The sequence below is a fragment of the Suricata suricatta genome, chromosome 4 (assembly GCF_006229205.1).
Source record: "Suricata suricatta isolate VVHF042 chromosome 4, meerkat_22Aug2017_6uvM2_HiC, whole genome shotgun sequence".
Taxonomy (NCBI): domain Eukaryota; kingdom Metazoa; phylum Chordata; class Mammalia; order Carnivora; family Herpestidae; genus Suricata; species Suricata suricatta.
The window spans coordinates 11055075-11082108 of NC_043703.1; the positions used below are offsets into that span (position 1 = coordinate 11055075).

General features: G+C 40.4%; 1 protein-coding gene across 3 annotated transcripts in view; it reads right to left on the reverse strand.

The window, feature by feature from the left end:
• The window catches only part of CLYBL (citrate lyase beta like), a 253205-nt gene that overhangs the window by 25889 nt on the left and 200282 nt on the right, over positions 1 to 27034 (reverse strand). For all 3 annotated transcript variants that reach the window (XM_029936486.1, XM_029936484.1, XM_029936485.1), the window contains exons 3-7: positions 13084 to 13272; positions 8856 to 8957; positions 7039 to 7132; positions 5536 to 5703; positions 802 to 926 (exon numbers count right to left, since the gene is read on the reverse strand). In XM_029936486.1, the coding sequence (XP_029792346.1) occupies positions 802 to 926; positions 5536 to 5703; positions 7039 to 7132; positions 8856 to 8957; positions 13084 to 13272 (678 nt within the window). The remainder of the gene's footprint in view (positions 1 to 801; positions 927 to 5535; positions 5704 to 7038; positions 7133 to 8855; positions 8958 to 13083; positions 13273 to 27034) is intronic.

Genomic DNA, 27034 nt, shown 5'->3' on the forward strand with positions numbered 1-27034 from the left:
CAGATACTACCTCTAGGATAGATTTATAAATGCAACTCCTCCCGCTTCTCTTAAAAAGAGTCAAACAGTATTACTGCAAATAACCTTTGAGATAATTAACCGACAATGCTGCAAGGAGCATAAAGTCTTCCTTTAGGCGACACCTAATTTAAGTGTTACTGGCACAAAGTGGAGACAGATTGCGCATCACCACTGCAATATTTACATAGCAGAAACCCACAGAGCAGGAAACGCGAGGCTCAATGATGCACTAAATTAGGAACAACCGTACTCCAGCGCTAATTTGCTCTCCGTTTTATCCAAATCTCAGGTCCAGAAATCGGTACAGACACATATACAGCCTCCCCTCTTGAATGACTCAACCGGAGGAGATTTTGGTACATGTTTGCCCCCAAATTAAAATAACTTGGAAGTTATTTCTTCTCTCCACAAGGACCATTTGATCAAATTGTGTTTATTTCATTACAACTTGCTCTCACTTTGATCTAAAATTATTTTCCTATGAATATTGCATCGGAGTCTGTAGAGAAAAACTAAACAGACTTCTATTTCCTCAAAGGCTGCCAATAGAGTTTATGAAAAGACTAAACTATAGAGAGACTTGAGGGCCAGTTAGTGAAATATTCAGAAACATGGGAGGGCAAATTTACCTGAAGCGAATTTCTCACTGTCCCCTCTCCCCCATAACTTACCCCTTACGATGCAATGGTTTTTGAAAAGACTCAAACGATACATTTTTTGTACTTTTCCCCACGGTATTTTAAACACCAGTTTCACCCAAGGTATTAACAAAACGTTTACCTTTCCTAATTGCTGATGTTCTTTAAAGGCAGCAATCAGTTCTTCAGCCCACTTAATTTTTTCAGCAGAAGGAGAAAACTGTTCCTGCACCACGGCAATTTGGTTAGGGTGTATCACCTGCTTACCTACAAGAAGATTAATAACACCGGAAACACAAAACAACAAACAGATGTTCAAACAAAATGTCTCAACCATGGAAAACCTCCTAATGCCTCAAAGACTGTATGCAAAATAACTAATATTTTAGAACTTTTTAAAAAGAAAGGAACAGCAATCTGGCAGGCTTTTCCAGGATACCACATAAGAAACCTAGAAGAATGGGAATAATTGGGTTTCCGATCCTATAGAAATGCCACCTTCATGCAGATAATCCCTGATTTTTAGTTACAGGTGGGTAGACTGGCAGCTTGTTGGCTAATCCTTTGGCAGAAACTTTAAAGGATAATATGTGCAAATTAGAGTGATTATTTTGAGTTAAAGTATAAAAAATTATATGTTAACTCTTTCAAATTTTACAAGTTGTCTTTTGCTTATTTTGTACCATTATCCCACCTGCCACGATTTGTTTTAGAAGCAGTCTGTTGGTTTTCATAAAGCTTTAAGAAGCAGATGTTACAGCCATAGTAATATCAAATAGCAGCTTACAATCACGTAATATATTTAATTTTCTTTCTTTTAGATGAATACAGTGTGACACTTAGCCACCAACAGAAAATTAGATTTCAATGAAAAAATTTTAATCAGTACAGTGACAAAGAAGGCAGGTTTGAACACAGTGGTTTGGTCTCTAGATTACTCCATTTTAAAATGGTTAAGTAAAAAAGTTACGGAAAGTTTCTCTATCTAAAAATGTAACCAGATTTCCCCTTTTTTCTCATAGAATGAAGACTCAATATTTCTCTCTTTTATCAATTTTTAGATACCCCAGAAAAAATGTTACCTTTGTAGTGATAGCTTTAAAAAAGCTTTCTGCTTCTTTCATAAGTTTAAGGATCTTAGGTAAAAACATTACACAAACATAAGGCTCACACGGTCCTATGAAATCATGAAGTCATTAAAAGAAACAATTTAACAATCAGGGAAGTATGCAATTGAATTAGGACGTTAATAAAATACAACATAATTTAATGTTATAATAATGATGAGATTATATTTTATTACATGATAAAATTATGGACATATTTGGTTCTTTAAAAATGAATGTGCACTTAATGATAATTTGCTCTCCCAAATATATTTGTCCATATATCAATTTGCTTTGCTTTTGAAATAGTTGTCTTAACATTGAGGCAGTACAAATTACACCCTTGATGGTTTTCAAAATGGTCAATTCCTGTTACTCTCATTATTCTACTGAATAGGGAAAAAATCCCACTATTTGCAAAAAGATTTTTTTTAGTATTTCATGGAAAAGGGTTTAAATGAATAAATATAACAGTACCTTTTCTTACAGTCACATAATTAGAACCCTCTCACGTTGTTATTTCATTCTGATCTGTCAGCACACTAATAAAACATTAAAACCCTATACAAATAAAGCTGCTTTAAATTATCTGACGAATCGTGCTCACTTCAGCACCGTATATACTAAAACTGAGAAATAATTTCAGGGAACAAATAATATCAATGATGACAAGTAAGAGCTTTTTTCAATAGTAGGTATTGCAATTATATTTTAAGCAATCGAATCGTTGTTACAATATTATTAATAAAGGATGTCAGTTCTGGTAGTCATTTTGTACTAATTGTTAGTCCTGAATTTTATAATTTATGTACATAATTTACACCGATGTGTAAAAAGCCAGGTTTCACGGAAACTTCTTGGTACAGACACTACAACTGAGGAGAAAAACATAAACTATTTAGAAATACTCTGAAACCACGGATGGCTTGCAAGTACCCATCCTTAGGTAATGGGGCTAATTTTCAGATATGTGCTAAGTTTCAGAAATTTATGAACATCCATGTATGAAGTTATCTTTTGTCGGTTCTTATATATCCCAATAACGGAACGTCAGACTTTAATGTCATGTGGGAGTGAAGCAAATATTTTATACAGAAGAGCTGTTATTGGCAAGTTACTGAGGGTGCAAAATTGGAAGACATTAAAATTTATGACCATGAAATCCTTTTTACAGTACCACTTGATATATCGTGCTTTAAATCAATACCTGTCAAGTCTTTTAGGTGACTGTATGATGGTGTCATTTTTGTCTTCTACAAAAGACTGCAAAAAAGAAGAAAACCTACCGTGCTTCATATTTATAATCTTTCTTCTCAGCATGCAGGACTGGAATACCTGTGATGACTAAGTCAGTTGTTGAAGCTTTATTCCAAGATTTATTTTTGGTTTCTTTTTATAAAAATAATTCCTAATGTTAATAGCCACTTACAGAGCCAACGCATTGATTTAAAATCAATCTGCATGGACTGTGGCCCAGTGAAATAATGACTGCAGAAAAGAAACTATAACCTACTGTTTGGTGCATGGCTAACTTTTAAAAAACTACAACTCGTTAAAAAAAATATATATATAATTTTGAAAAGTACAGAATATCCTTATAGCACAGACTGAGTGTTCCTTATCAGCATTAAGGATAACACAATGCTTTCACTTGATTTGAAAACTTTCAGCCACTTGCTTCAGATAGGGTGTGTGTTTCTCCTTCCTTCTGTCCCTCCTTCCTTCCTCGCTGTCCTCCCTTCCTGTGCAAAGCCCAAGTTATGACAATTAAATGACAAAAAATTAGGACAAACAGATCACAACTGGGTCTAAAATACTCAAAGCCCTTATTGTTTAAAAATACTACAAGTAATCTCGTATCTTATTATCAGACTAATTACCTTTTATTGCCATGTAGAAATTTATAATTGGGACAACAAAGCCCTTCTTTCTAAAAATTGCAAAATGGTCCTGAAGTGAAGCTCCCCACTTTACTGGCTTGTTCACTTGCATATATAATGGGCACTGTACCCTCTGTGCCCCCCATCCTCCCCCTGCTTCCATTTTTGTGTGTGTGTGATTTAATACTCCCTGTTGTTGAGAAACAATAGTGCCAAGCCCGTAAGCTCCTCATGCTGAGTTGGGCACAGTCTAGAAATTTAAATCTGATTTGAAGTAACTTGTCTTCTGCGATCGAATTAGGGACCAATTTAATTCAGTCCTGTTTCTTGGAGAAATTCTCAACCTCCTTTATAAGTTTGGGAGCAAACATTTACCCCAGAGGTAGCTGAGGACACCCAGGTTATACGTGTGATGGTGACACAGGTCAGCATCAATTTAGTGTTTTCAAAAAAAATTTTTTTATTGAATTAGTGCCCATTTCACAGCAACATCTGGCTGCTTGGCAGCCAGTGCTACACATTTTAGACCAACAACATTGAGGTCTATTAGATAGATTTCATGGAGCGTTTCTCCAACTTTTCCATTTGGACTATTCCCCTAACTGGTCATTGGAAAGAGGCAGGTGTAACAGGCCACAGAGCCAAGGACAACCTCAGGACCGGGATGGAAGGACATTTCTTTCTTGTCACTATTAAGTGTAGGGAGAATTCACTTATTAATAGCTCAGATGATTGGAAATTATTTCTCTAGAAGAGCTCACATTTATTTATTAAACAAATCTGGTGGGTGGAATCACGTTTTATTTTGACTCTTCATGTTAAAACCATAAAAACAAATGTCAGAGCTTTATTTCATTCTAATGCAACACTAACACTGCTTCTTAAGTTGCTTAATTTTATTTGGGGTTAAATCACCATCCGTTAGGAGATTTTTTACATTCAAGATCACTATGAAATATTTCTCTCTCTAATCCCTAGCTGGATGCATTTCAGAAATGCTTATAAAAGGGATAGCAAGGATGTTAGTCTCTTTTCCTTCTTATTTGGGTTCATTTCAGATCATGATATCTTAGAACATAAAGTAGCAGAAGAAATAAGAATAAAAGAGCTTATGGGTGTTTCTTATCCACAGTTGCACGTGTATGTGGGTGTGTGAGTGAACACAACGGCAGACGTGCGTTTGTGTGCAGAACCCTATTGCGGTTTGGAAAAAAAAGGATTTCTATTGCAAAAACACAATTTTCGATTGCTCCCCAGACTCCTGGGGATCTGAGTGATCGGACACAGCAATCAAGAGCTATCTGCCTGCGCTCCAGGATGGGATTGCAGGGGACCCCCTGATCTGAGTGCCAGCCAATGCCCGTAGGTGTCGCCAGGTGCAGAGACACGTACTGGGAGGTGGGAGGGAAGGAAGGGCTGGAAGTGTCAGGAGAATATAAAAGTAGTTATGAGTAAAAAAAGAAAAAATCGAAGCAGATATCACCAATGTTTTTTTCCAGAAATGAATTAATATTTTGAACAGTGGAGGAAATTTTTCTTCTACCCATCAACCCGAGTTCTTACAGCAATTCCCTCAAAAACACTTGTATAATAGCTTCATCCCTCCCTGAGGGTTAGCAAAAACAAAATACCTAAGAGGAAAAATGGTAACTAATGTAAAGAGAAAATAAAATGAGTGCTTTGGTTTTTGACTTGCGGAGCTGAAGGGAGCCATGGTCATTTCTTCAGCAGCGTCTCTCTCGCCTGAGACGGCCTTTTCACGTGTCAAATACTAGAGTAGTATAGGAGACGTGTGGCTGCATCAGAAACACAAATTTCTGGTTACATTTCTACTGTCTGGAATGTCTGCGAATTTAGATACCGCTTCTAAGAGGCCATCAAGGGTCCTACCGGTAAACCCCATCGCAGCTCCTTCCCTGGACTGCCTGAGGAGCCCCTCTCCGTCTCGAAAGTCGATGTACACCAGATCTATGGCCTGCAGACCGAAGGCCTTCGCTGTAACAACAATCTTTTGTCGGGCGTACAGGATATCTTGGGCTTCTTTACCACTTGTTGCACCTGAAATGGGATGTTGACAGCAAAGTGAGACATTAACTCTGGAAACCAAAGCCAGACATCTATTGTAGAAACTCCCTTTGTAAAGGCATCTATGTCATCCTGGGAACCACTCCCCAGCAAAACAATGATTCTAGTATAAACGAAGAGAGGGATATGCGGAGGCAGAATTAAATTTCATATGTGCCCATTTCTCTCGGAAGGCATCGGTCAGTGCCATGACTTGTGTGTGGATTAAGAAAAGGCCTCTCCTGTATCTCAGGAGATAGAATTGCAAATGATGGGTCCCAAATTACTTCTGGTATATTTTTTCCTGCTTGCCATTGCTTGGAAAGTATCAGTCCAAAGACAGCGCCACAAAAGGTGGCCGGCTGGCTGTGCAAGGAAATGGTTAACTTCTCTCCCCGAGCACAGAAATTTGCGTGCTGTGGCTGCAGTGTCCTGAGCCAAATAGAGCAGCTTCAGGGTTTGGACGAAGAACTTGGGGAAACGGAAGGGCACTCATTTTGAAAGAGGCAGAAAGTGTCCACTGAACTGTCGGAAACACAAAAGTGTCCTGGAAAGGCTGGTATTAAAATAAGTTCCTTTTCTTTCACCCTGGGAGCGGGTGTATATGGAGTATCACTGTTTCTATTTGGACCGTGACACTGCTCAGAGAAAGCGCCAGTCTTGAGGCCACTGGAACTGTGGTTCTGCAAATGCTTTGTGGCCTTGGCCTCTTTTCTAGGTCTGCCCACAGTCTCTAGTTACTCATGCACCCAGATCAGACACACAGTGCCTAACAGATGGGGGAGATCAGTGGAAGCTAGCATACTATCTCAATTAATATTTAATAAGAAGATTTCCAAAATATAACTTTAAGAGGGATTTAAGATCTATTTAAAATAATATTTGGATACTACATTTAGTGTAGAAAATGATTCATTAAAGCAAATGTGGAATGCCATAAATTTGTGGTAGAAGCCTACACAGTCCTCACACTGATGTGAACACAAAATATTTAAGCAGCGGGGAGGTTGTTCATATATTATGATGTACAAAGTAGATGTCATATATTTCTGAACACATCTGAGGTTGCAACAGGCTTTTGATTATTTGATACATGAACAAAAGTAATAATGTAGTGTTCTGGAAACAGGGTAGCTATGAGGGGCCCCAAATTATCAGAAAGTATTGCCCATTCAGCCGAACAACCACTGTCATGGTTGGCAAATATATATTGTCATGTAAATGTCCATTCATGAAGGGGCAAAGAAAAAATACACACACACACACACACACACACACACACACACACACACACAGATTGAAAAAGAGGGAGAGAAATGTGTTTGATACCTATGCTGGCTCGGAAGTCTTCTCCTCCAAAAACAACTGCATCTAGAAAAAGACCCACTTGAGGTCCGGTCTTTAGTGCTTCTTCACACACGGCCTGTGAAAGAGCAGAACAGAACCAAATCTCATAGAAATGCACAGTTTGGAGAGAAGCAGCATGGTGTATTTCAGTGACAGAAAGATCCAACTCTTAACACAGTTTGGCTGAAAGCAAACTAGCAGTCTTAAAAATGCAGCCCAAAAAGCCCAAAAATGCCCTTTTGAAAGGCATTTAATATTGTTCGAGATAAGTATGTTGCATAGATTTGCTTTGCTTAATGGATGACTATAGTTATAAATGTATTTTAATATAATGTTCAAATAGTAGTTCATTTAATTTCTAGAGAAACTTTTAATTAACTCATTTTGATTGTACTATAAATTATTTTTGCTTTTCTAAAATTCATTTTTGCCTTAAGAGACTCTCAAACAATAAATGTAAAATATAACAAAGAATTTTAAAATCAAATTAGCTGGATTATTTGCATTAGGATGAGGACTTCTTAGTAAATGGCCTCAGGATTAAAGACATACAATACAAAGATATACAACTCCAGAGGGAAAATAAAAATGCAACAAGTCATCCAAGATGTATTGATTATCAACTTCCATATTTCTATGTGAAAATACAGATTAATAAGATTTGTCATAGATGGAACTGAATCTGCAAAGGGAGAGATTCAGCACGTGGGTAGGGAAGAGATCAAAATTGGGTGAGGACACTGTTGATTAATTTCAGGGGCTGTAAAGTGCTTCTAAGTACACTATGGCATAAATGGTGCAACAGAGTTTAGAATTCAATCATTGTCTGAATCTAGTCGCATCTAAGGGATATGCTTTGATTATACCTCGGAACTGTGGGGCAGGCTGCAAGAATCTGTGCTCAGTGGTATAAACACGCTGATCGTGAGGCTGGAAACAGCTCCCCAAACATGTGCCCCCTGGCCCTCCTGCAAGGTCCAGTAGGTCTCAAAGTTTTCTCTCAGCATTCACTTCCATGTTATCTCCCTCAAGCAGTTCAACTATCTTTTTTCTTTGTTTTTAGGGATTTCTTCTCGCCCGCCCTCTGAGATGGGGTGCTACATTGATGGCTCACAAGTCAGGTGAAATGGGAGACATATTTTGGAAAACGGTTTAAATGATCAGTGATAAAAGGGAGAAAACACAGTAGCCATGAAATTGTTAAGGCAAATTGTTTAAGGCAGCCAATCACACAAGCTGGGAAACGCTTGGCTCAGCTATTCTTCCTGAATGGGTACTGGGAAATACTTTGTTTTAACGTGGCAAACTGAACTAACATAATATAACTTACTGATGTCTACTAACCTACAAATAGCAATCTTATATGCTAGACATTATGGATAATGTTGCTACAAAGAGGCCATAAAATTTCCCAATAGAAGGCAATTGTATACAAAAGAATAATTGAAAGTTAATTCATAAGGGCAACAAAATACATTTTCATATGCATTTCATGTACATTTCAACTATAAATATAATAATTCAAAGCATATATATTCAATTGAAATAAGAATATATAAATATTTCATTTAAATATTTACATCTGGGAAGTTTTCCCCTGCTACTTGGCCAATCTCTTTGTTTTCTAAGATGCTCACAGCCTGGTTTTGGATTATTATAGACAATAAATGGTGCTCAAGGTTTACATTGCTTTAAAAATATTTCTAGAAAAATAGTTTAAGTAGATGTCAAAATTGAGAACAGACGTTCTCTTTAGGTAGTAAATAAAATAGTAACTTAGTCACATTATATTTTCTTACCTTAAAATTGAGCAAACCCATTGCAGTTTCCACAAAAGGGATTAAATTCATAGGTTGTTCAAGTTTTCGGCCTTTTAAGTGGAATGAAAATTTGTCTGAAAACTAAAACCACAAGTGTCATGGGTGATTAGTGGGGGAGCGTACAGTTGCGGGAGCGGAGTCACAGGAGCAGTGCTCGAGTCTTGGGCCTAAGAAAGTAACATCCCGGTTAATTTCGTACATACACAAAAAGAATTAAAATGGAACAAAACAAAACAAGAAGAGGAGGAAAGACCAAAGGAGAAAGGTAACGACGTTCCCACCAAACTAAACAGTAAAACTCCAAGCATTCTATTTTTTTTTTCCTAAAGGAGTAATTTGAGGCCTAGGGGTTAGAAGTAGAAAGAGATTCTGGAGTTTAAATGCTTTTCTTGAAAACATATTTGCTTAAGACCTCTAGCATTAGCTTTGTTAAATGCAAATGGTAGGCCCCCAAAACAACGAAGTGTTGTTCTACCTGCCTTTCTGTTTTTGTTTGGGACCAGGCACTGACATCAGTGTAACTGTTCAGCAGCCTTCTACTGGCACCCACATTATTCATTATAGCACCATTATCCTTTGTTCAGAAGGTTTTTCTTCATAATTTTTTAGCTTACCTAGGAAGACCTTAAAAAGGAAGTTTAATTCTTTGAAGACCAAAGCTCGCCAATTTTTTCCATGAGACCAGTTCACAGCTAGCTCTGTGCTGCCAGTGGGGTAGCCCAAATTCCAAAATCTATCATCTGGAAACATACAAAAGCTCTTGCACAGATCTCCACCACCACCCCCCCTTTCAAAAGGGGGGAAAAAACCCTACTACACTCTAAATTGTAAATCTATTATGTCTATCTAGATCTAATAAGATGTGGGGAGATAAAAAAAAAAACACAGGTATGACAAAAGATATTTTTGTAAATAAAGATGAAAACATATATATCCATTTTAAATTTAAGGAATATTCAGCCATTAATGGATATCAAAGGAAAAGGGAATTTTAATCATCTCTCCATTCAGTCTCAGTTGGGTAAATCATATCTAAGAGATTTGCATAAATATAAACCATCAAAGACTTTTCATCTTCAAAGGGGGTTTCAAGACCCTATAAGCTTTGTACTGTAATCATCGGAGGTCACCACCCTGCAGGAATAGGGCTGCCATGGCAACATAAAAAAACTAATGCTTAAGGCTTAGCATAATATTCTGACTAATAGAAAGGAAACTCATTTTAAAAGCTGGCAGCCTATTTACCAGAAGCAGGATTAGAGGTGTTATTTCCCCTTTTAGCTGCCCCCTCCTTGCTTGTGCAGCACCCCCCCCCTAAAAATCTAATCACTGGGATCTTTAAAAAGCTTTTGAGCAATTTGCAGTAACTTTACAATTAGGCTAAAATAAATCACAGCTTTCAGTAATGAAGAATTATTCCCAGTTGCTCTGCGGCTCCTCCCCCCCCTCCGACAGCATCATCATCACCTCCTTAGTAACTTTTCAAGGGAAGGAATAACTCAACCAAAATAGCAAGAAAGAGGGCTACAAATGAAGGAGACAAAACGGATAATATTTCGTGTAAATGAAAAGAAAACGTAATTTATGTCACATTTAAGTAGAAAATGGGTAGTGAAATATTAGTGGTCCTGGTGTTATATATGCACTGGAGGAACTTTTTTCCTCATTAAAAAAAAAAAAAAAGAAACTTACAACATTACTTGCCCCATTCTTTGTGATCAGAGTTAAAACTACAAAACTCATAAAGTTTAAAACTAGTTAAATACCTTATATTTCCTGTTCTTAGAAAAAAATCTGTAATGCCTTTTGTTTTTAAGCCAATAGGGGCATTTAAACATTAAATATTCTAGCCCATTCTCCTTCTCCTCCTCCCCTTCTTTCTTAAAAAATTGCATTAAGTACTGACACAAAAGGTAACTAGTGGAGAAGTTTCAATTAATTTTTTCAAAAGGAGACGATTAAATGTTTCCGGCCTGGTAAAGTGTTCATTTCAGCGAGGTGGAGGGGAAGAGGGAGGGGGGTGGAGGAAAAGAAGGGGAAAAAATCACAAAGAGATTGGGGAGGAGATGAAGTAGCAGGGCTCAGCAATTCTTTCAATTCCAGTGCACACCCAATAGTGTGTTGGAAGAATGCACACTGTTCAGGATTTGTGGGAGAATTGTCCCACGACAAAGGAGGCAGAGTCACGCTTGTTATAGTCCAATAAGCCGTGCCAGTCAAACAAGAACCCACACTAGCGACAAAAGACCAGCAAGAGATTCTCACACAAAAGAAAACAAGGAAGCCCATCTTTCAGTTGTGCATCAGGCTCTGGGTTTTATGCTTCACATAAATACAAACGGAGAGGAAAAAATAAACAGCCCAAAAGACTTCTGTTAACTAGAAATCCTATTTCCATCCAAGGATTTAAAATAGCGAACAGGAGCCGTGGCTGAAGGCTGGGGTGGGTCCTCGCCTCTTAAATGAAGGGTAATAACAGTGATAAACAGGCATTAACTATGAAACCAAAAGGGAGCAGTGGCTGCAGATTCTGTTTCAATCAATTTAAGACATGTTCAAATAAGGTAGGAGACCTCAGAGACTGTAACCCACTGTACCCAGTATCTCCCAGCTTCTGAGAGGTGACCTTGTAGAGAAGAACTCCCCCTTAGACAGTAAATATGGGTCCTTGAATGTGGGTCTTCAAGAAGACTCCAACACGGAGCTGTCCAACAGAAACCGAATGGCAGGCACATATGTAATTCTAAATTTTCTAGTAGCTACAGTAAAAGAGTAAAACAAAGCAGGTGAATGTGATTTTAATAATGTTAATTCAACCTGGGGTGTCTGGATGGTTCAGTCTGGTGGAGCGTGCAACTTGTGATCTCAGGGTTGTGAGTTCAAACCCCAAGTTGGGTATAGAGATTACTTTAAAAAAATCTTTATTTCTTACATTTATTTATTTTTTTTGTAGACTATTTTTCTATTTTCATTCTTTGTCTTTTCAAATTTTTATTTAAATTCTAGTTAGTTAACATATAATGTAATGTTGGTTTCATGAGTAAAAGAAAATTCTTAAAAAAATAATGTTTATTCAACTCAACAGATCTGAAATACTGTCATTTCAACATGTGATCAATATAAGAATTATTGAGATAATCTACATTCTTTTCGGGGGAGAGGGCTGCTAAGTCTTCAAAATCCCGTGTGTATTTCACACTTAACAGCACATCTCACTTTGGACTGGCCACATCTCAAGCGCTCAGTACACACGTGGCAGGTGGCTGCCGCACTGGCAAGTAAGACCCAAGACTGCACGCCTCAGAAAGGGGAACGGTTTCCTCAGGTGTTACAACTATTCACTGTATCGCTACGTTTGCAGCCACAGCCTTAGAGATAATCCCAGATGCGGCTTTAGAACCACCACTGTCCACACGCCCTTGCCAAGCCTCCAGCGCTGACAAGCTGCAGCCTCTGTGCCCAGGCGTGGCACGATGGACAGCTATTTTATTCAGCAGAGATCTGCAAAATCATAGCAACTCCTAAATAAAATCTAGGCTCCCCTTACTTTTAACAATTAAAACAATCATAGTATCATTAGGCCCATTTCAAAGTTTTCTTAAGTAATTTGACATGCCAGATTTTTATTGGCTGAAAAGTCGGTCGTGAAACACAAACACACCTGTCAGCAATTTAAAAAGGACGAACTGGAGAGCTGTGCAGGAAATAATATCTGTGCTAATTAAAACCACTAGTTAAAAGCTTCCTGTTTATTCCTCTAGTTGCCCTCAGGAGTGACCTTTCCCTCTCCTCCTCTAGGCTCATTTTTTCATTCGTGGCTAATGTGCTTTCGCTGTGTATGAAGACTTCAAATGAACCTGGGTAACAGCCATTTATTTCCCTGCTCTTTCAGGTGGAGGTTAGGGCCTGGCAGGGTGTGAGGTGTGATCCGCTCTCAGGCAAAAGCTAGTTTCCAAAGATTGAGGAGGGTCCTGCCCAAGCTGCAAGTCTAGTAGGGCGCAGAAGCATCAGCACAAGAGCGGAGGTGTTCCTTGGAACACACTGGTAAAGCCAGGCTCCCCTTGGGCTCCCCTCTTTTCCTCAGCTCCCTTTTTCTCTGTTTCATGTACGTGTTTTCAAAATCTGCAGCATCCAAATCCTTCCGTTCTGCTACTCCTTCAATAGCTGCTCCTCAGTCTTTAATTAAAGCAAAGCATTAGCTACTCACCCACTGGATTTCTTCAGGACCTTCGACCTTCGGCAGCATCAGGCTGGAAGGGAGGACCCGGGACTGCAGGAGGACCCCCAAGTCTTCTTCGGCCAGACCACTGGACACCGAGTTGATTCTGACACACTTTTCAGTTGGGCCCAGATCAAAGTCTTCAAGAGTTCTTACTATTCTTGATCGAGCTTCATTCTGTGACAATAAAATGTATCTCCTAAGTTTATTTATCTCTATTGAGCTTCATTCTGTGTCAATAAAATGTATCTCCTAAGTTTATTTATCACTAAGAGGAAACACTATCCTACTGACAGCCTGCTATGTGGATTCAGAGTGTGAGCACCATGTCTCTACCTACACATTTCCTGTCCAGCAAATAAATGGTTTTGGAAGCAAGTTGTCCAATCTGATAGGCGAGTGACTGACTTCCAGACTTCACTCAAGATGACTAAAACAGAGATGACAGCCACTGTTTTGCATACTGGTGCACTTTTTTTTTAAAGATTTATTTTTGATAGAGAGAGAGAGAGAGCAAGCGGGGAAGGGGCAGAAAGGGGTGGGGTGGGGGTAAGATCCAAAGCGGGCTCTGCACTGACAGCAGCAAGCTGGACGCAGGGCTCGAACCCTTGTACTGTGTGAGATCATTACCTCAGCTGAAGTCGGATGCTTCACCGACTACTCGCCCAGGTGCCCCTGGTGTACTTCTAAATAATACTGCTCTCTTGCTCATTAGCATTTCTTTCCAACTGGAAAGGTAAAATAATATGTAACATTTACTGAGCATTTACTAAGCTCTAGGCATGGTTCAAAATCTTCTACCTGCATTTTCTCATTTAATAAATATAAGGACCTACGTAACATTTGGATAAGTATAGTCTCCTCTGTCGGCATATTCACATTAGGGAAAAAATAAGGATTTGTTTTCCTCTTTCCATATGCATCATGTTTTTTTACTCAAAATTTTCTCGAAACTGCGTTGAATTTTGACATTCAATTAAGAAGGCGCTCACAGGAAAATGACACTCCATGTACAAAAAAGCTCCAACTTATTTAGATGGAAGGCAATAATATCACCAAGAAATCCCCTCATGAGTGGAAACAAATACATTTTTTCCTTTGAGTTGACAGTCTGTCCTCCATAGTTAAAAAAAAGCTGAAAGGTTGAAAGGCTGCTTCAGTGTATGAATTGTCCTCAGAAAAACCGTATGAAACCGAACATGTTATTTATTGGCTCTGAGTTGGGGTGTTTGAGGTGGGAAAGGGGGCTGGGGAGAGAAAGGAGGACATTGAGGGGCTGGGGGTTGGAGTCAAGAGAAAGAAAGCACTTGGGGTCATTACTTCCTGCCAATTTCAGTTTCAGAAACAAATTCCTTCAACTTGCCAACAGCCCTCAACAAATTCTCATTGTCAGAATGAACACTTATCAAAAGTAGTTTCATTTGGGAAGGGTTTTTATGATACTAATAAAACTTTAAAGCTTCTCACTGCTGATGAATGTGGTTTAAAAAAAAAGTCTTAACAATATATAGCCATTTGAACAGCAATACTTATCTGGGAAAATAGCAAACCAAAGTGGAGACAAAAAAAAAAAAGAATTATTCGAGCCAATATTGGGTCTAAGTCTAATCAACAAGACAAGCCAGGACAGTGGATTTAAAGCAGACGGATGTAGGTCTACGATGGAGTGGGAGCAGGGAAGGCTTCCAAATGTGGTCTGAGTTAAACAGTGTGAGGAAACAGTGGCTTAGAGTTGTCAGGTCAGATGGAAACAGAGTACGGAGACTAGTTTAAGACAGCTCTGTGGAGCCCTGATTTACAGAGCCGTGACTGCTGATAATTAGGCCAAGCTTAGACAAAAGCAAGGCAGAGCTCACACTAGCTCAAGTGAGGGCTGATGGAGCCCAACGTGGCCTGATTCCACACCAGGCCTTTGGCCGCTCCTCCGCTATGAAACTCATCCACTTGCTCCCCCATGCCTGTTCCATTCACTACATAGGAAATCTTATTCACAAACAGAAAAATCCTGCAGGTGAAGAGCAGAAGTGAGCTCAGCACCAGCGGTCTAAAGACATCTCGAGCTGTCAAGAGAAAGGCCTTGAGCTCTTTGGCAGTGCAGGTGTTTAGATCCATGGCCTCAGAGAACCGAAAATGTGTCATCTCCATGTAGCCCGCACAGCTACAAACTCAGGGTTGCTGCAGCTTGTAAATATTTCAACTTCCAGGATTTCTTTCAATAGCAGGTTGGGCTCATAAAGGGTCTACTGGGACAGGGTGAATGGAAAATGGAAGGGAACTAGCCAGATCATTTAGCCTGAAATGCATTTAAAAATGTGAGTTACTTGAATCATTGTCCACATTCTCTATTTTAATCTGCATGTGTGCTTAAGGTGACAGATCCCTGGCAACATCAACTTCCTAAATTGTTCATGTTTGTGTCAAACAAAATCTGACCTCTAAGCTGTTTTGTTGTTTCATTTGGATTAGAAGGGGACTGTTTGTTCAAAGCTCATGTGCTAAACCTGTTCATGATTTTTATCTAAGTCAGATTGCCATGGTTTCAGCACATTCCGGTTTACTTAGTAAAATTCAACCCTTGTGAAATTGGCTGCAAATGAAATACCTAGTTCCAATTTTAGGTGTAATCTGATTAGTACTTTTCATGTTATAATAATGAACAGTGAATACTCAGCATTTATTTGTCTTTTTTTTTTTTTGGCTCAGAATTAAAACAAGTGCTTTCCACTTCATCATTCTGTACCTTTCCAGAAAAAGATGATGGCTTTGGAGGTATATTGCCACACAACACCCTTATTAACAGGCTGTTGCTTGTTGTAATTTACATAAACTGAGTGTGCATCCCTCTGCTCTGTATCCCAAAATATCCAACAACCTCACTGAATTTACACCAACCAAGAAGTATGTTGATTTTTTTTTCTTTTTGGTGCTTTAATGGTGAAATATGTTACTGTGCTAGCAAACACACCCATGCCATCTGCTGGGTGAGAGGAAGGCAGTTTCTAAGAACAATTAAGTTTAGTTCTGGGTGTTCATCTAGAGAGGGCCACAGTCCACCCAGTTGTGAAAAGAAAGAAATTCTGTTCATTCTCTTCTCCCGCTCCTTCTCTCTCTCTCTCTCTCTGATACCGATCTCTCTGTTACAGCTCTCTCCTTTGCATCAGCTCGCTCCCTTCACACTTTCATTCTCTTTTTCTTTGCCTCCTATTTGGCCCTGACTATTCCTCCAATTTCCATCTCATTCGGGGGATTAGTAAGATACAGCTTGGCAGACACCACCCATTATTGGAGGTAATGTTCCCTGGCAAAAAGAAGGAAGAGGATATTAAAGCAAAAAGAGGCCACTCAAAAAAGGCCTTTTTGTAGAGCAGCGTGTCTTACATTCTGGTAGCCAAACGGGTTGCTCAAAATGAGGTTGAGAAGGAACTCCATTCTAAACATGTCAACACTACAGAATGGCTTTGGTATGATTTTTCCTAATGGAGGATGAGCTTGTCCCTAAAATCTGAAAACATGGGGGAGAAAAACCAGAAGAAGGAATGGAATTACGGCCTTTATCAACAGCTACGTTAGATCTTTGCAGAGACAAATTACCACGGTGTGCTCTGCCGCATGTGATTCGAGAGGCAGGCTCTGCAGAGCTCACAGAGAAAGTAGGCACAGGCCAGAATTTTCATCGGCCTCTGTTCTAAATAAAAAGTGGTGTCACCAAACTTCCCACAATCAATCGATATTTCGTGCCAGGGGCTGCTCGTGCAGTGGACCAGTGGCTAATAAACTTGTCCTTATACATAAGCCGCCGTGTTACGTGACTCTGTCTGGGCCAGCACCGAGGCGTGCTATGATTTCAGAGACCTGGTTCTTATCACCTGGGGAAGGGACACGCTCCAGTGACGTAAGAAAGCGGATAAATCAACCATTGCCAAGACCTGCAGACTCCAAAATTAAAGGAGAAAATATGCGTGCAGTTGGTTCAATTGGCACCCATTAAAGCTAATAACTAATCATCCTCGCAAGTTTCTAGCTCAGAATGATCAAATCTGCAAAGAAAACAACATCCGTCCACTTTTACACTCCAGTGGAAGAGGTGGTCCCTCGCAGCGGGGCGGCACAGTCTCGCCATCTGGAGAATAAATCGAGTGTGAAGTACAGTATAGTTTGGGACCAAGCTCCGTGGCGGCAGCTCAGCAGTCAGTTCATTAGTTCCAAACTTCCAGGGATTAGAGCGGCATCAATTCTACTGTCGGATAGGAAGAGACAGACAGGATGCGAGATTCAAGGAGGATTGCGACAACCAGGAGGAGCCCCTTGGGTTTATTTATAAAACTACAAAGTATAAACATACACAAATAGGTGCCTTAAGTAATGGCATTATCACAGTTTCATAACATCTGAATTAACACCTTCCCCTTGTCCATCCCCCACTCAAACCGTGTATGTTAATGTATTGTCATTTTCAGAGGGAATTGCAAAGATGACCCTGGATGCAACAGGAGCCATGAGAAAGCCATGCCACCCAACCCAGATCTGGTAATTAAGAAACAGGAAAGACTTTCTAGATTCCAGGGAGACTTATAACCTTTGTGACTTTTAAAAATGTGCAATTAATATTTCATTGCACAAAAGGCAAATTGCCATGCCACATATTCAAAAACACTAGTGAATTCTATCTTTTCTGAATCTGACCATCTGATTTCCATTTTATCTAATTGGCATAGAGTGGAACAAACTTTGGGCTTTGACACCACTATGTTACATGAAAAATATTTTGAAAATTTTGAGGTTGTTTGGTTTAAAATATAAAATTCAGAGTGAACTTTTCCATTTAAGGATCTCCTTTTTCATATAACTTCTATTATACACATATATTATATATATATATATATATATATATTTAATGTTATTTATTTTTTAGAGAGAGAGAGGCAGAAAGAGAGGAAGACACAGAATCTGAAGCAGGCTCCAGGCTCTGTGCTGACAGCTCAGAGCCTGACATGGGACTTGAACCCACAAACCATGAGACTATGACCTGAGCCGAAGTCAGATGTTTAACAACTGAGCCACCCAGATGCCCCTATACATTTATATTTTTAAAAAGGAAGTGCTTCTGACATAAAACAGGTCATCTTTAGTAAACTATGTTATTGTATTTTTCTTTAAAAAAATTTTTTTATGTTTATTTATTTTTGAGACAGAGAGAGAGATATGAGTGTGAACAAGGGTGGGCAGAGAGAGAGGGAGACACAGAATCCGAAGCAGGCTCCAGGCTCTGAGCTGTCAGCACAGAACCCAATGTGGGGTTCAAACCCATGAACCACAGGACCATGACCTGAGCTGAAGTTAGATGCTTAACTGACTGAGCCACCCAGGTGTCCCTGTATTTTTCTTATAAATGTGTAAAAATTTATAATGATCACAGAGCCTGTTGTGGTGACTGTGTTGGACAAAAGGCAAATAAATTCTCATTAATTAGTACAACCTGGTAGCATTTCTTTAGGAAGGTGATAGTGTTTTCTATCCTACTGTTTTTTCCACATGAAAAAGAAACCTTGGTTTGCTTATTTTTGAAACAAGAAAATCTACAACAATATTGAATTAACTGGTTTAAAATGTCATTCACTGATAATACCAAAGGCAGAGGTAACAAAAGAAAAAACCAAGTTGGACTTCATGAAAATTTAAAAAAAACTGTACATCAAGAGACATTTGATATATATGGAGAAAAAAGGCAACCCACACAATGGGAGAAAATATTTGCAAATCATATAACTGATAAAGGATCAGTATCTAGAATATAGACAGATCTCCTAAAACTCAACAACAAAAATAAACATAATTCAAAAAACAGTCAAATGATTTAAATAGACGTTTTTCCAAAGAAGATATACATATGGCCAATAAGATCATGAAAAAAAAAAAGCTCAACATCATTGATAATTAGGGAAATGCAAATCAAAACTACAATGAAATACCACTTCATACCCATTAGGATGGCTACTATTTAAAAAAAAAAGAAAAAACCCAACCAAGTGTTGGTGAGGATGTGGATAAACTGGGAACCTAGTTGGTGGGAATGTAAATGGTACAGCTGCTATAGAAAACAGTATGGCAGGGGCACCTGGGTGGCTCAGTCGGTTAAACCTCTGACTTCAGCTCAGGTCAGATCTCACGTTCATGGGTTCAAGCCCCGCGTCAGGCTCTGTGCTGACAGCTAGCTCAGAGCCTGGAGCCTGCTTCCGGTTCTGTGTCTCCTTCTCTCTCTGCCCCTCCTCCTCTCATGCTCTGTATCAAAAATAAATAAAACCTTAAAAAAAAAACAAAAAAAGAAAACAGTATGGCAGTTCCTCAAAAAAATAAAAAAATAAGATTACCTTATGATCCAACAATTCCGCTTCTGGGTATATATCCCAAAGCAATGAAGGCAGGGTCTTATATAGCTATGTGTATATCAGCATTATTCTTAATTGCTAAAATGTGGAAGCAAGCTAAGTGTCCATTGACAAGAGAATAGATAAGCAAAACGTGTTATATACATACAATGGAATATTATTCAACTTCAAAAAGAGGAAATTCTGACATATGCTATAATATGGATGAGCCTTGAGGACATCAGGGTAAGTGAAATTAGTCTGTCACACAAAGAGAACTATAGGTTGAGGTACTTTGAATAGTCAGAAAGTAGAATAGTGGGTGCCAGGTGCTGGGGGGGGAGGGAGGAGGGAGTGGGAGTTAGTGTTTAATGAGTACAGGGTTTCAGTTTTACAAGATTAAAAGAGTTATAGGGGTGGACGGTAGTAATGGTCACAAAACAATGTGAATGTACCAATAAAAACTGAAGAGCACACTTAAAAATGGTTAAGATGTAAAGTTTGTTATGTATACTCTACCACAATAAAAAAAAAGTGAAAAAATTTTCACTCATTGACTTATCCCACAGATCATTACAATTGTAGGTAGTTCATTTATCCTGAAAATATAGATTTTGGTAGAGCAAAGTCTCTGATGTGTTAATCATGAAAGAACATGAAAATGCAAATTTAGGAGGCCACCTGACTGGCTTCGTTGGTAGAGCATGCAATTCTTCATCTCGGGGGTCACGAGTTTGAGACCCATGTTATTTTGAAAGTCTCTTAGCAATTAAAAATATCTTTTAAAGACATTAAAACAATGGTTTTAAGTCTTACAGGCCTAAACTTTTGTCAAAATTCAAAGAATTAATTAAGTTTATTTATTTTGAGAGAGAGAGGATGTGTGTGTGTGAGGGAGAGGGGCAGAGAGGGAGAGAGAATACCAAGCAGGCTCATGCTGCCAGCGCAGAGCCCATTGAAGGGCTCAAACTCCTGAAACGTGAGATCATGACCTGAGCTGAAACCAAGAGTCGGACGCTTAACTGACTGAGCCCCCCAGGTGCCCCTCATGTACTTTACTGAATATTGTACTGAGAGTGAAAAACAGCGGTTGTATGGTGCAGACGGTGGTCCCGTACTGGTCGTTTACCTTTGTGATCAGGCAGCTGCCTGCGAGCCGAGGCTCCCTGGGGCTGCCCAGTATCATGAGAGAGGATCCCTTTTTTTTTTTTTTAATGTTTATTTATCTTCGAGAGAGAAACAGAGAGCATGAGCGGAAGAGGGGTAGAAAGAGAGGGGGACAGAGGGTCTGAAGTGGCTCTGGGCTGACATCAGAGAGCTCGATTCGGGGTTCGAACTCACAAACTGGGAGATTATGGCCTGAGCTGAAGCTGGACAATTAACCAACTGAGCCACTCAGGTGCCCCCATCACAGAGGATCTTACTGCCTATTGCTAGCCCAGGAAAGACCCAAATTCAAAATTTAAAGTGCAGTTGCTACTGAAGGGTGTATCACTTTTGCACCATTGTAAAGTAGAAAAGTCCTAAATCAAACCATCATACGTTGGAGACCATCTGTATTAGACTATTTCCAAAATAAAATGTTAAAAACTAGTTAATGACTTATACCATATGATTTCACTCATATGTAGAATTTAAGAAACAAAACAAATTAACAAAAAGAGAGACAAAAAGCAGACTCTTTAATACAGAGAACAAACTGGTGGGTGCCTGAAGGGAGGTGGATGTGTGAAACCAGATAAAAAGGGTCAAGACAGAGTCTACTTTGATAAGTAATGTAATGTATAGAATTGCTGAATCATTGGGGCACCTGGGTGGCTCAGCTGGTTGCGCATCCAACTTCAGCTCAGGTCATGTTTTTACGGTTCATGAGTTCAAGCCTCTCATTGGGCTTGCTGCTATCAGTGCAGAGCCTGCTTTGGATCCTCTGTCCCCTTCTCTCTGTCCCTCCCTGGCTCATGTTCTCTCTCTCAAAAAAAAAAATAAATAAAATTTAAATTAAAAAAATATTTTAAATAATTTTTAAAAAATTTGCTGAATCGCTGTACTGCATCACTGAAACTAATGACACAGTATGTTAATGATACTTCAATAAAAAAAGCTTATGACTTAAAATTCATTTTCCTTGTTACTTGTGGGAAATAAGTTGGGGGAGATTATTTTTAGGCTTGTGGGGTTTTGTTTCTTGCTAACAGCTTTATTGAGATAAAGCACAAGTAAAATAACACCCATTTTAAGCGTACAGTTCAGGGGCTGTTCGTATATTCAGAGTTGTGCAACCACTGGCACAATCAGCTCTAGAGAATTTTATCATCCTGGGGCACCTGGGTGAGTCAGTTAAGGGTCTGACTCTCGGTTTCGGCTCAGGTCATGATCTCATGGTTCAGGAGTTTGAGCCCCAAGTCAGGCTCTGTGCTGACAGCATGTAGCCTGCTTGGGATTTTCTCTCTCTCTCTCTCTCTCTCTCTGTCCCCTCCCTGCTTGCTCTCTGTCTCTCAAAATAAATAAAACTAAACTAAAAAATATAAAAGGAGGAACATTTTTATCATCCCAAAAAGAAACCCCATTCTCTTCAGCAGTTACTTCCCAGCTCCGGGCAACCACTATCTACCTTGTTTCTCTGTAGACTTGCTTATTCTCGACATTTTATGTAAATGGAATCATGCAATACGTGATCTTTTGAGACTGGTTTACTTGCTTAGTACAGTGTTTCAAGGTTCCTCATATTGTAGCATGTAGCAGTACTTCCTTCTTTATTGCCAAATACTACTCCATTGTATGGATATACGACTTTGAGTTTATCTACGATCAGTTAATGAACATTTGGTTTGTTTTGGCTTTTGGCCATTAGGAGAAATGTTGCTATGAACATTCATGTACAAGTTTTTGTGTGGTTATCTGTCTTCATTTCTCTTGGGTACATACCTAGGAGAAAGGAGAACTGCTGGGTTAAAAGGCAACTCTATGTTTATTTATTTATTAAAAAAAATTTTTTTAACTATGTTTAATCTTCTGAGGAACTAGTAACTGTTTCTGAAGCGGCTGTGTCAATTTACATTCCAATTGGAAGTGAAGGTTCTACATGTTATGGTCTTTATAAAAATTAATTAATCAATTTAAAATGTTTATTTTTGAGAGCCTGAGTGAGCGGGGGAGGGGCAGAGAGGGGGACAGAGGATCCAACGTGGGCTCTGTTCTGACAGCAAAGAGCCGGATGTAGGCCTTGAACCTACGAGCCGTAAGATCATGACCTGAGACTAAGTTGGATGCTTAACCAACGGAGTCACCCATGCATCAGTATGATCTTTTTACAAAAATGTTTATGTATTTATTTTGAGAGAGAGCGTGGGAGAGGGGTGGAGAGGGAGGAAGAGAGAGAATCCCAAGCAGGCTCCATGCTGTCAGCAGAGCCTGATGTGGGGCTCAAACTCAAACCATGAGATCATGACCTGAGCTGAAACCAGGAGCCGGATGCCCAAGGAACATAGCCAACCAGGCGCCCCTAGTAGTGTGGCTCTGAGGTACACTTTGCACACTGCACACAACTTTAAAAAAAGTGTTTACCTGCTAAAGAAATGTGTTGCCTTTCTCCTTGTGAATAAAAACCGCCAAGCTCAGATTTGTCTGGGGTGCTCTGGAGTCTTCCCGCTCTTACTGTTTTCTTGGTTCTCACTCATCAGTTGGTCTCACAGCCTCAGAGGGCAGTGGTATGGTTTCTCTTTTTTCTAGCAGGGTGGCAGAGGCACCAGGGGCCTTGAGACTCGCTCTAGGCAGGACAGTCTGAGTGGAGGAACAGGGTGCTTTGGCATGCTTTCTCCTGAGCGGGCCACCACCCACAGCTAATGACGCAGAGGAGCCAGAGGAAATCTGAACGACATCATCACTCATTAGGTGTTTTATGCACTTAAGGCCAAACATCCAGATACTGGAAGACATTTAGATAACTGATAGGATCTGTTCTCTTCTTTAAGATCATTTGTGGTTCTGAAAAGAAGATTTCCTGAATACTAACCCCGGATTCTATTTGATGTCCCTGGTCTGGTGCATTTAAAACTTTTAACCAGTAGGAGAGGGATTAATCAAATGCCATCCACTGTGCTGGGTGCTGGGAACAGGTGTGGAGGGATAGGAAAAGGTATATAAATAACTTTATATTGATACAAGTCAACAGAGGAATGTGTCATCTAGTCGTGACAATGAAAGAAAGACCTATAGAATGAGAAGTAAAACAGTTCAAGTCAGTGGAACAGACAATAGGACTTAGAGGGGATCGGAGGCAGGAGGGGGTGCTTCAGGCTCAGATAGGGGGCAGGTGAGTTGGGGATCTCATTAGATGCTGAGGAGGGGGAAGCACCCAGAAGAGAGCCAGGAAAGGGCAGAAGCAGAGGCAGGAACAGTGAGCGAACATAGAAGCAGACGCTCAGTACATGTGAGGTTAGGTAGGGAAGGTGCTGGCACCAGGAGATGGACAGAAAGAGACTCCCAGCTGGGCAGGGGTGAGCTCCAACTGAGGAATACAAGGGCTAAGTCCTAGTATTTGGTCCCCCATTGAGGGAGGCAAGGGTGGTGGAGGTGGTGGGACAAGACTTGGAGTTGAGAAAACAGTCTCCATAGTGGAAGCTGCTGGTGCCCGGGTCTGGACTGGGGGAAGGTCCACCCCCAGTGCTCCGAGGGCCACGTGGAGGAGCATGTGCTTCCATCGCCAGAGGGCCTCTAGTCCCGAAGCTACTCAATTTCATCTTTCGGGTGGGTGTGTTGACATGGGCCTCTGACCTGAAGGGTACAGGACAGGTGCAGCACAGTGCATTTTCCTGTCTGAAGAGGAAATGTAAAGGACACAAGGAATAAGAACGAGGTCCGCCTCCCCCCCTTTTGCCCTCTAATTGGTCTCCCTCCGCCCTGCCGGCGGAGGTGGCTCTCTTCCCACCTGGTGCAGAGCACAGCCCCAAGCAAAGCTGTCCTCTCCCTCTCAACTTGCTAGATTTGTGTTTCCCCACTTCCCTGGGTTAGAGAAGGTAATTAACTGTTTGGGTTTGAAAGCCCTCCTGCTGGGTTGCAGTCTGCGTGGGAGAATGAAAGTAAACAAGCGAAAGGGAACAGTGTCATCAAAGGACTCTGCACCTACCTTCCTTCATTATAAGGATGAAAACATTGCCATTTGCCACAGGTGCCATGGACCACCCACCCACCCGGGGCAGGGTCGGTGGGCCTTTCATTCCTTTTTAACGGTAGGTGGAGAGTGATTAGTTCATGATGTAACGAGGCAGCCCTGCCATGGTTTCAGATAAGCATCAGGTAACAGCCATGTCGCCTGTCCGGGCGGGGCAGTTTCACTCTGATGCTCACAACTGCTTTGGCTGATAACTTCCTTCAGGTTACAAGCCCACTTGAGATACACTTCTAGTATGACGAATCCAAACTGTTCCCTAAGCTAAGTATTAAGAACCAATTTTCTTAAAAAGCAAAAGCTTCACTTCTATGTGGGAAAACATCTGTTTTCTGCCCGTCACCAATTCTGGAGGTGAATGGGGCCCACTTCTCTGTGAGGCTGCACTAAGGTAGGCTGTGGAGGGACTCCGCGGTGCCGACGGTGCTGCCCGGAAATTCCTGTCTGCGTGCCAACTGCTTCAACAACACTTCTCTAAGGTGCTGACACAAAGAATCTTGTCTCCATAAGTAGGAGGTTATAAAAGCTTAGAGAAAGAGTATAAATGTCTAATGATAAGGCACAAACAGCCTTGTAATTCAACAAACTAAACTAACGGGAATTTCAGCAGGTGCGAGGCCTTGACTTCACATTTTGGGGGGAAAAGCTTCACTCTGGAGCAGAGCAAACAGGATTCTTGAGCTTCCCTAGTGTTCATCAGTCTTCTTGGCAGCCATGCAGGAAGGAATCAGGTAACTGAATAAGCTCCCTGATGGCAGAGACCGAACACGAGGAAATAGTTCTTGCAGCACGCTAAACCGGACCATTATTCTCAAACTCCTTTTAATAATAATTTTTAAATGAAAAGGAATTTTAAAATCCCCTGCCTGGAATTATCAGCTGGTTCTATCTTTGTAGATTTAGATTTCTGTTGCTCAAATACACAGTCACACTTCATTTTATAGTAACCAGTCATTTCTTTTTCATGGTTCGTTGTTGTCTTGCTTCCTAATTGTTTCCCAAAGAAAGTGGTAATTCAAAAGTCCTTGTTCCTTTTAGGAGGCAAATTTACAGGTATTTTATTTTAATATTATTTTTTATTTAAAACTTTTAATAAAAATAATTTTATTAAAGATTAAATATTTTTATTATTAATTTTTAATTAAAAATTTTAGATGTTTATTTATTTTTGAGACAGAGAGAAACAGAGTGTGAGCAAGGGAGGGGTAGAGAGAGAGGGAGACACCGAATCTGAAGCAGGCTCCAGGCTCTGAGCTGTCAGCAGAGAACCCAATGTGGGACTTGAATCCATGAACCACGAGATCATGACCTGAGCCAAAGTTGGATGCTTAACCGACTGAGCCACCCAGGCACCTCAATATTATTATTTTTAAGATTTTTTATTTAAGCTTTATTTTGAGAGAGAGAGAAAGAGAGAGAGAGAATGAATGAGTGGGAGAGGAGCAGAGAGGGTGAGACAGAGGATCCGAAGCAGACTCTATACTGTCAGCACAGAGCCTGACATGGGGCTCAAACTCAAGAACTGCGAGATGCTGACCTGAGCCAAAATCAGGAGTTGGACGCTTAACTGACTGAGCCACCCAGGCACTCCTTAGATTTATTTTTAAGTAATCTCTGCACCCAACGCAGGGCTCAAACTCACAACCCCTAGTTCAAGAGTTGTATGCTCCACTGACCAAGTCAGCCATGTGCCTCAAAAATTTTAGGTATTTTAAAGAGACTTTCTCCATTCTACTCTACATCACTTTATTTTTGTTCTAAAATCAACAAGGAAAAGAGAAGAGAAATATAATGTGGAAAATTGAAGAATGAAGGAGGATCATATCCATTAGAACATTTTATTTTTTAAAAAGGCACATTCTGGGGCACCTGGGTGGCTCAGTCGGTTAAGCCTACGACTTCGGCTCAGGTCAGATCTCACGTTCGTGGGTTCGAGCCCCGTGTCAGGCTCTGTGCTGACAGCTAGCTCAGAGCCTGGAGCCTGCTTCCAGTTCTGTGTCTTCTTCTCTCCCTGACCCTCCCCCTCTCATGCTCTGTCTCTCTCTGTATCAAAAATAAATAAAACATTAAAAAAAACTTAAAAAAAAATAAAAAGGCACATTCTGCCCTTTGAGAACTACGTTTTGGTTACAGCAAAGGGCCCTTCTCAGGGGCCGAGCCACATGGGAGGAGGCTTCTCTCTGCGGTCTATGGGAGCGGGCCAGAATCCCTCCGCAAATGGGTCCCAGGGGGAAAGTGGCAGAGCCCAGGGGCCTCTTCCCGAGCGCAGGAACACCAGCTTTCCTGTGATTCAATGTCTTCCTGGAGAAAACGCTAACCAGACAACACAACGAGCGGCCGCGCCACACGCGATCTGCCTCGTGCTGCCCACCCTGTCCTCCTGCCAGCTCTTCACGCCGACTTCCTC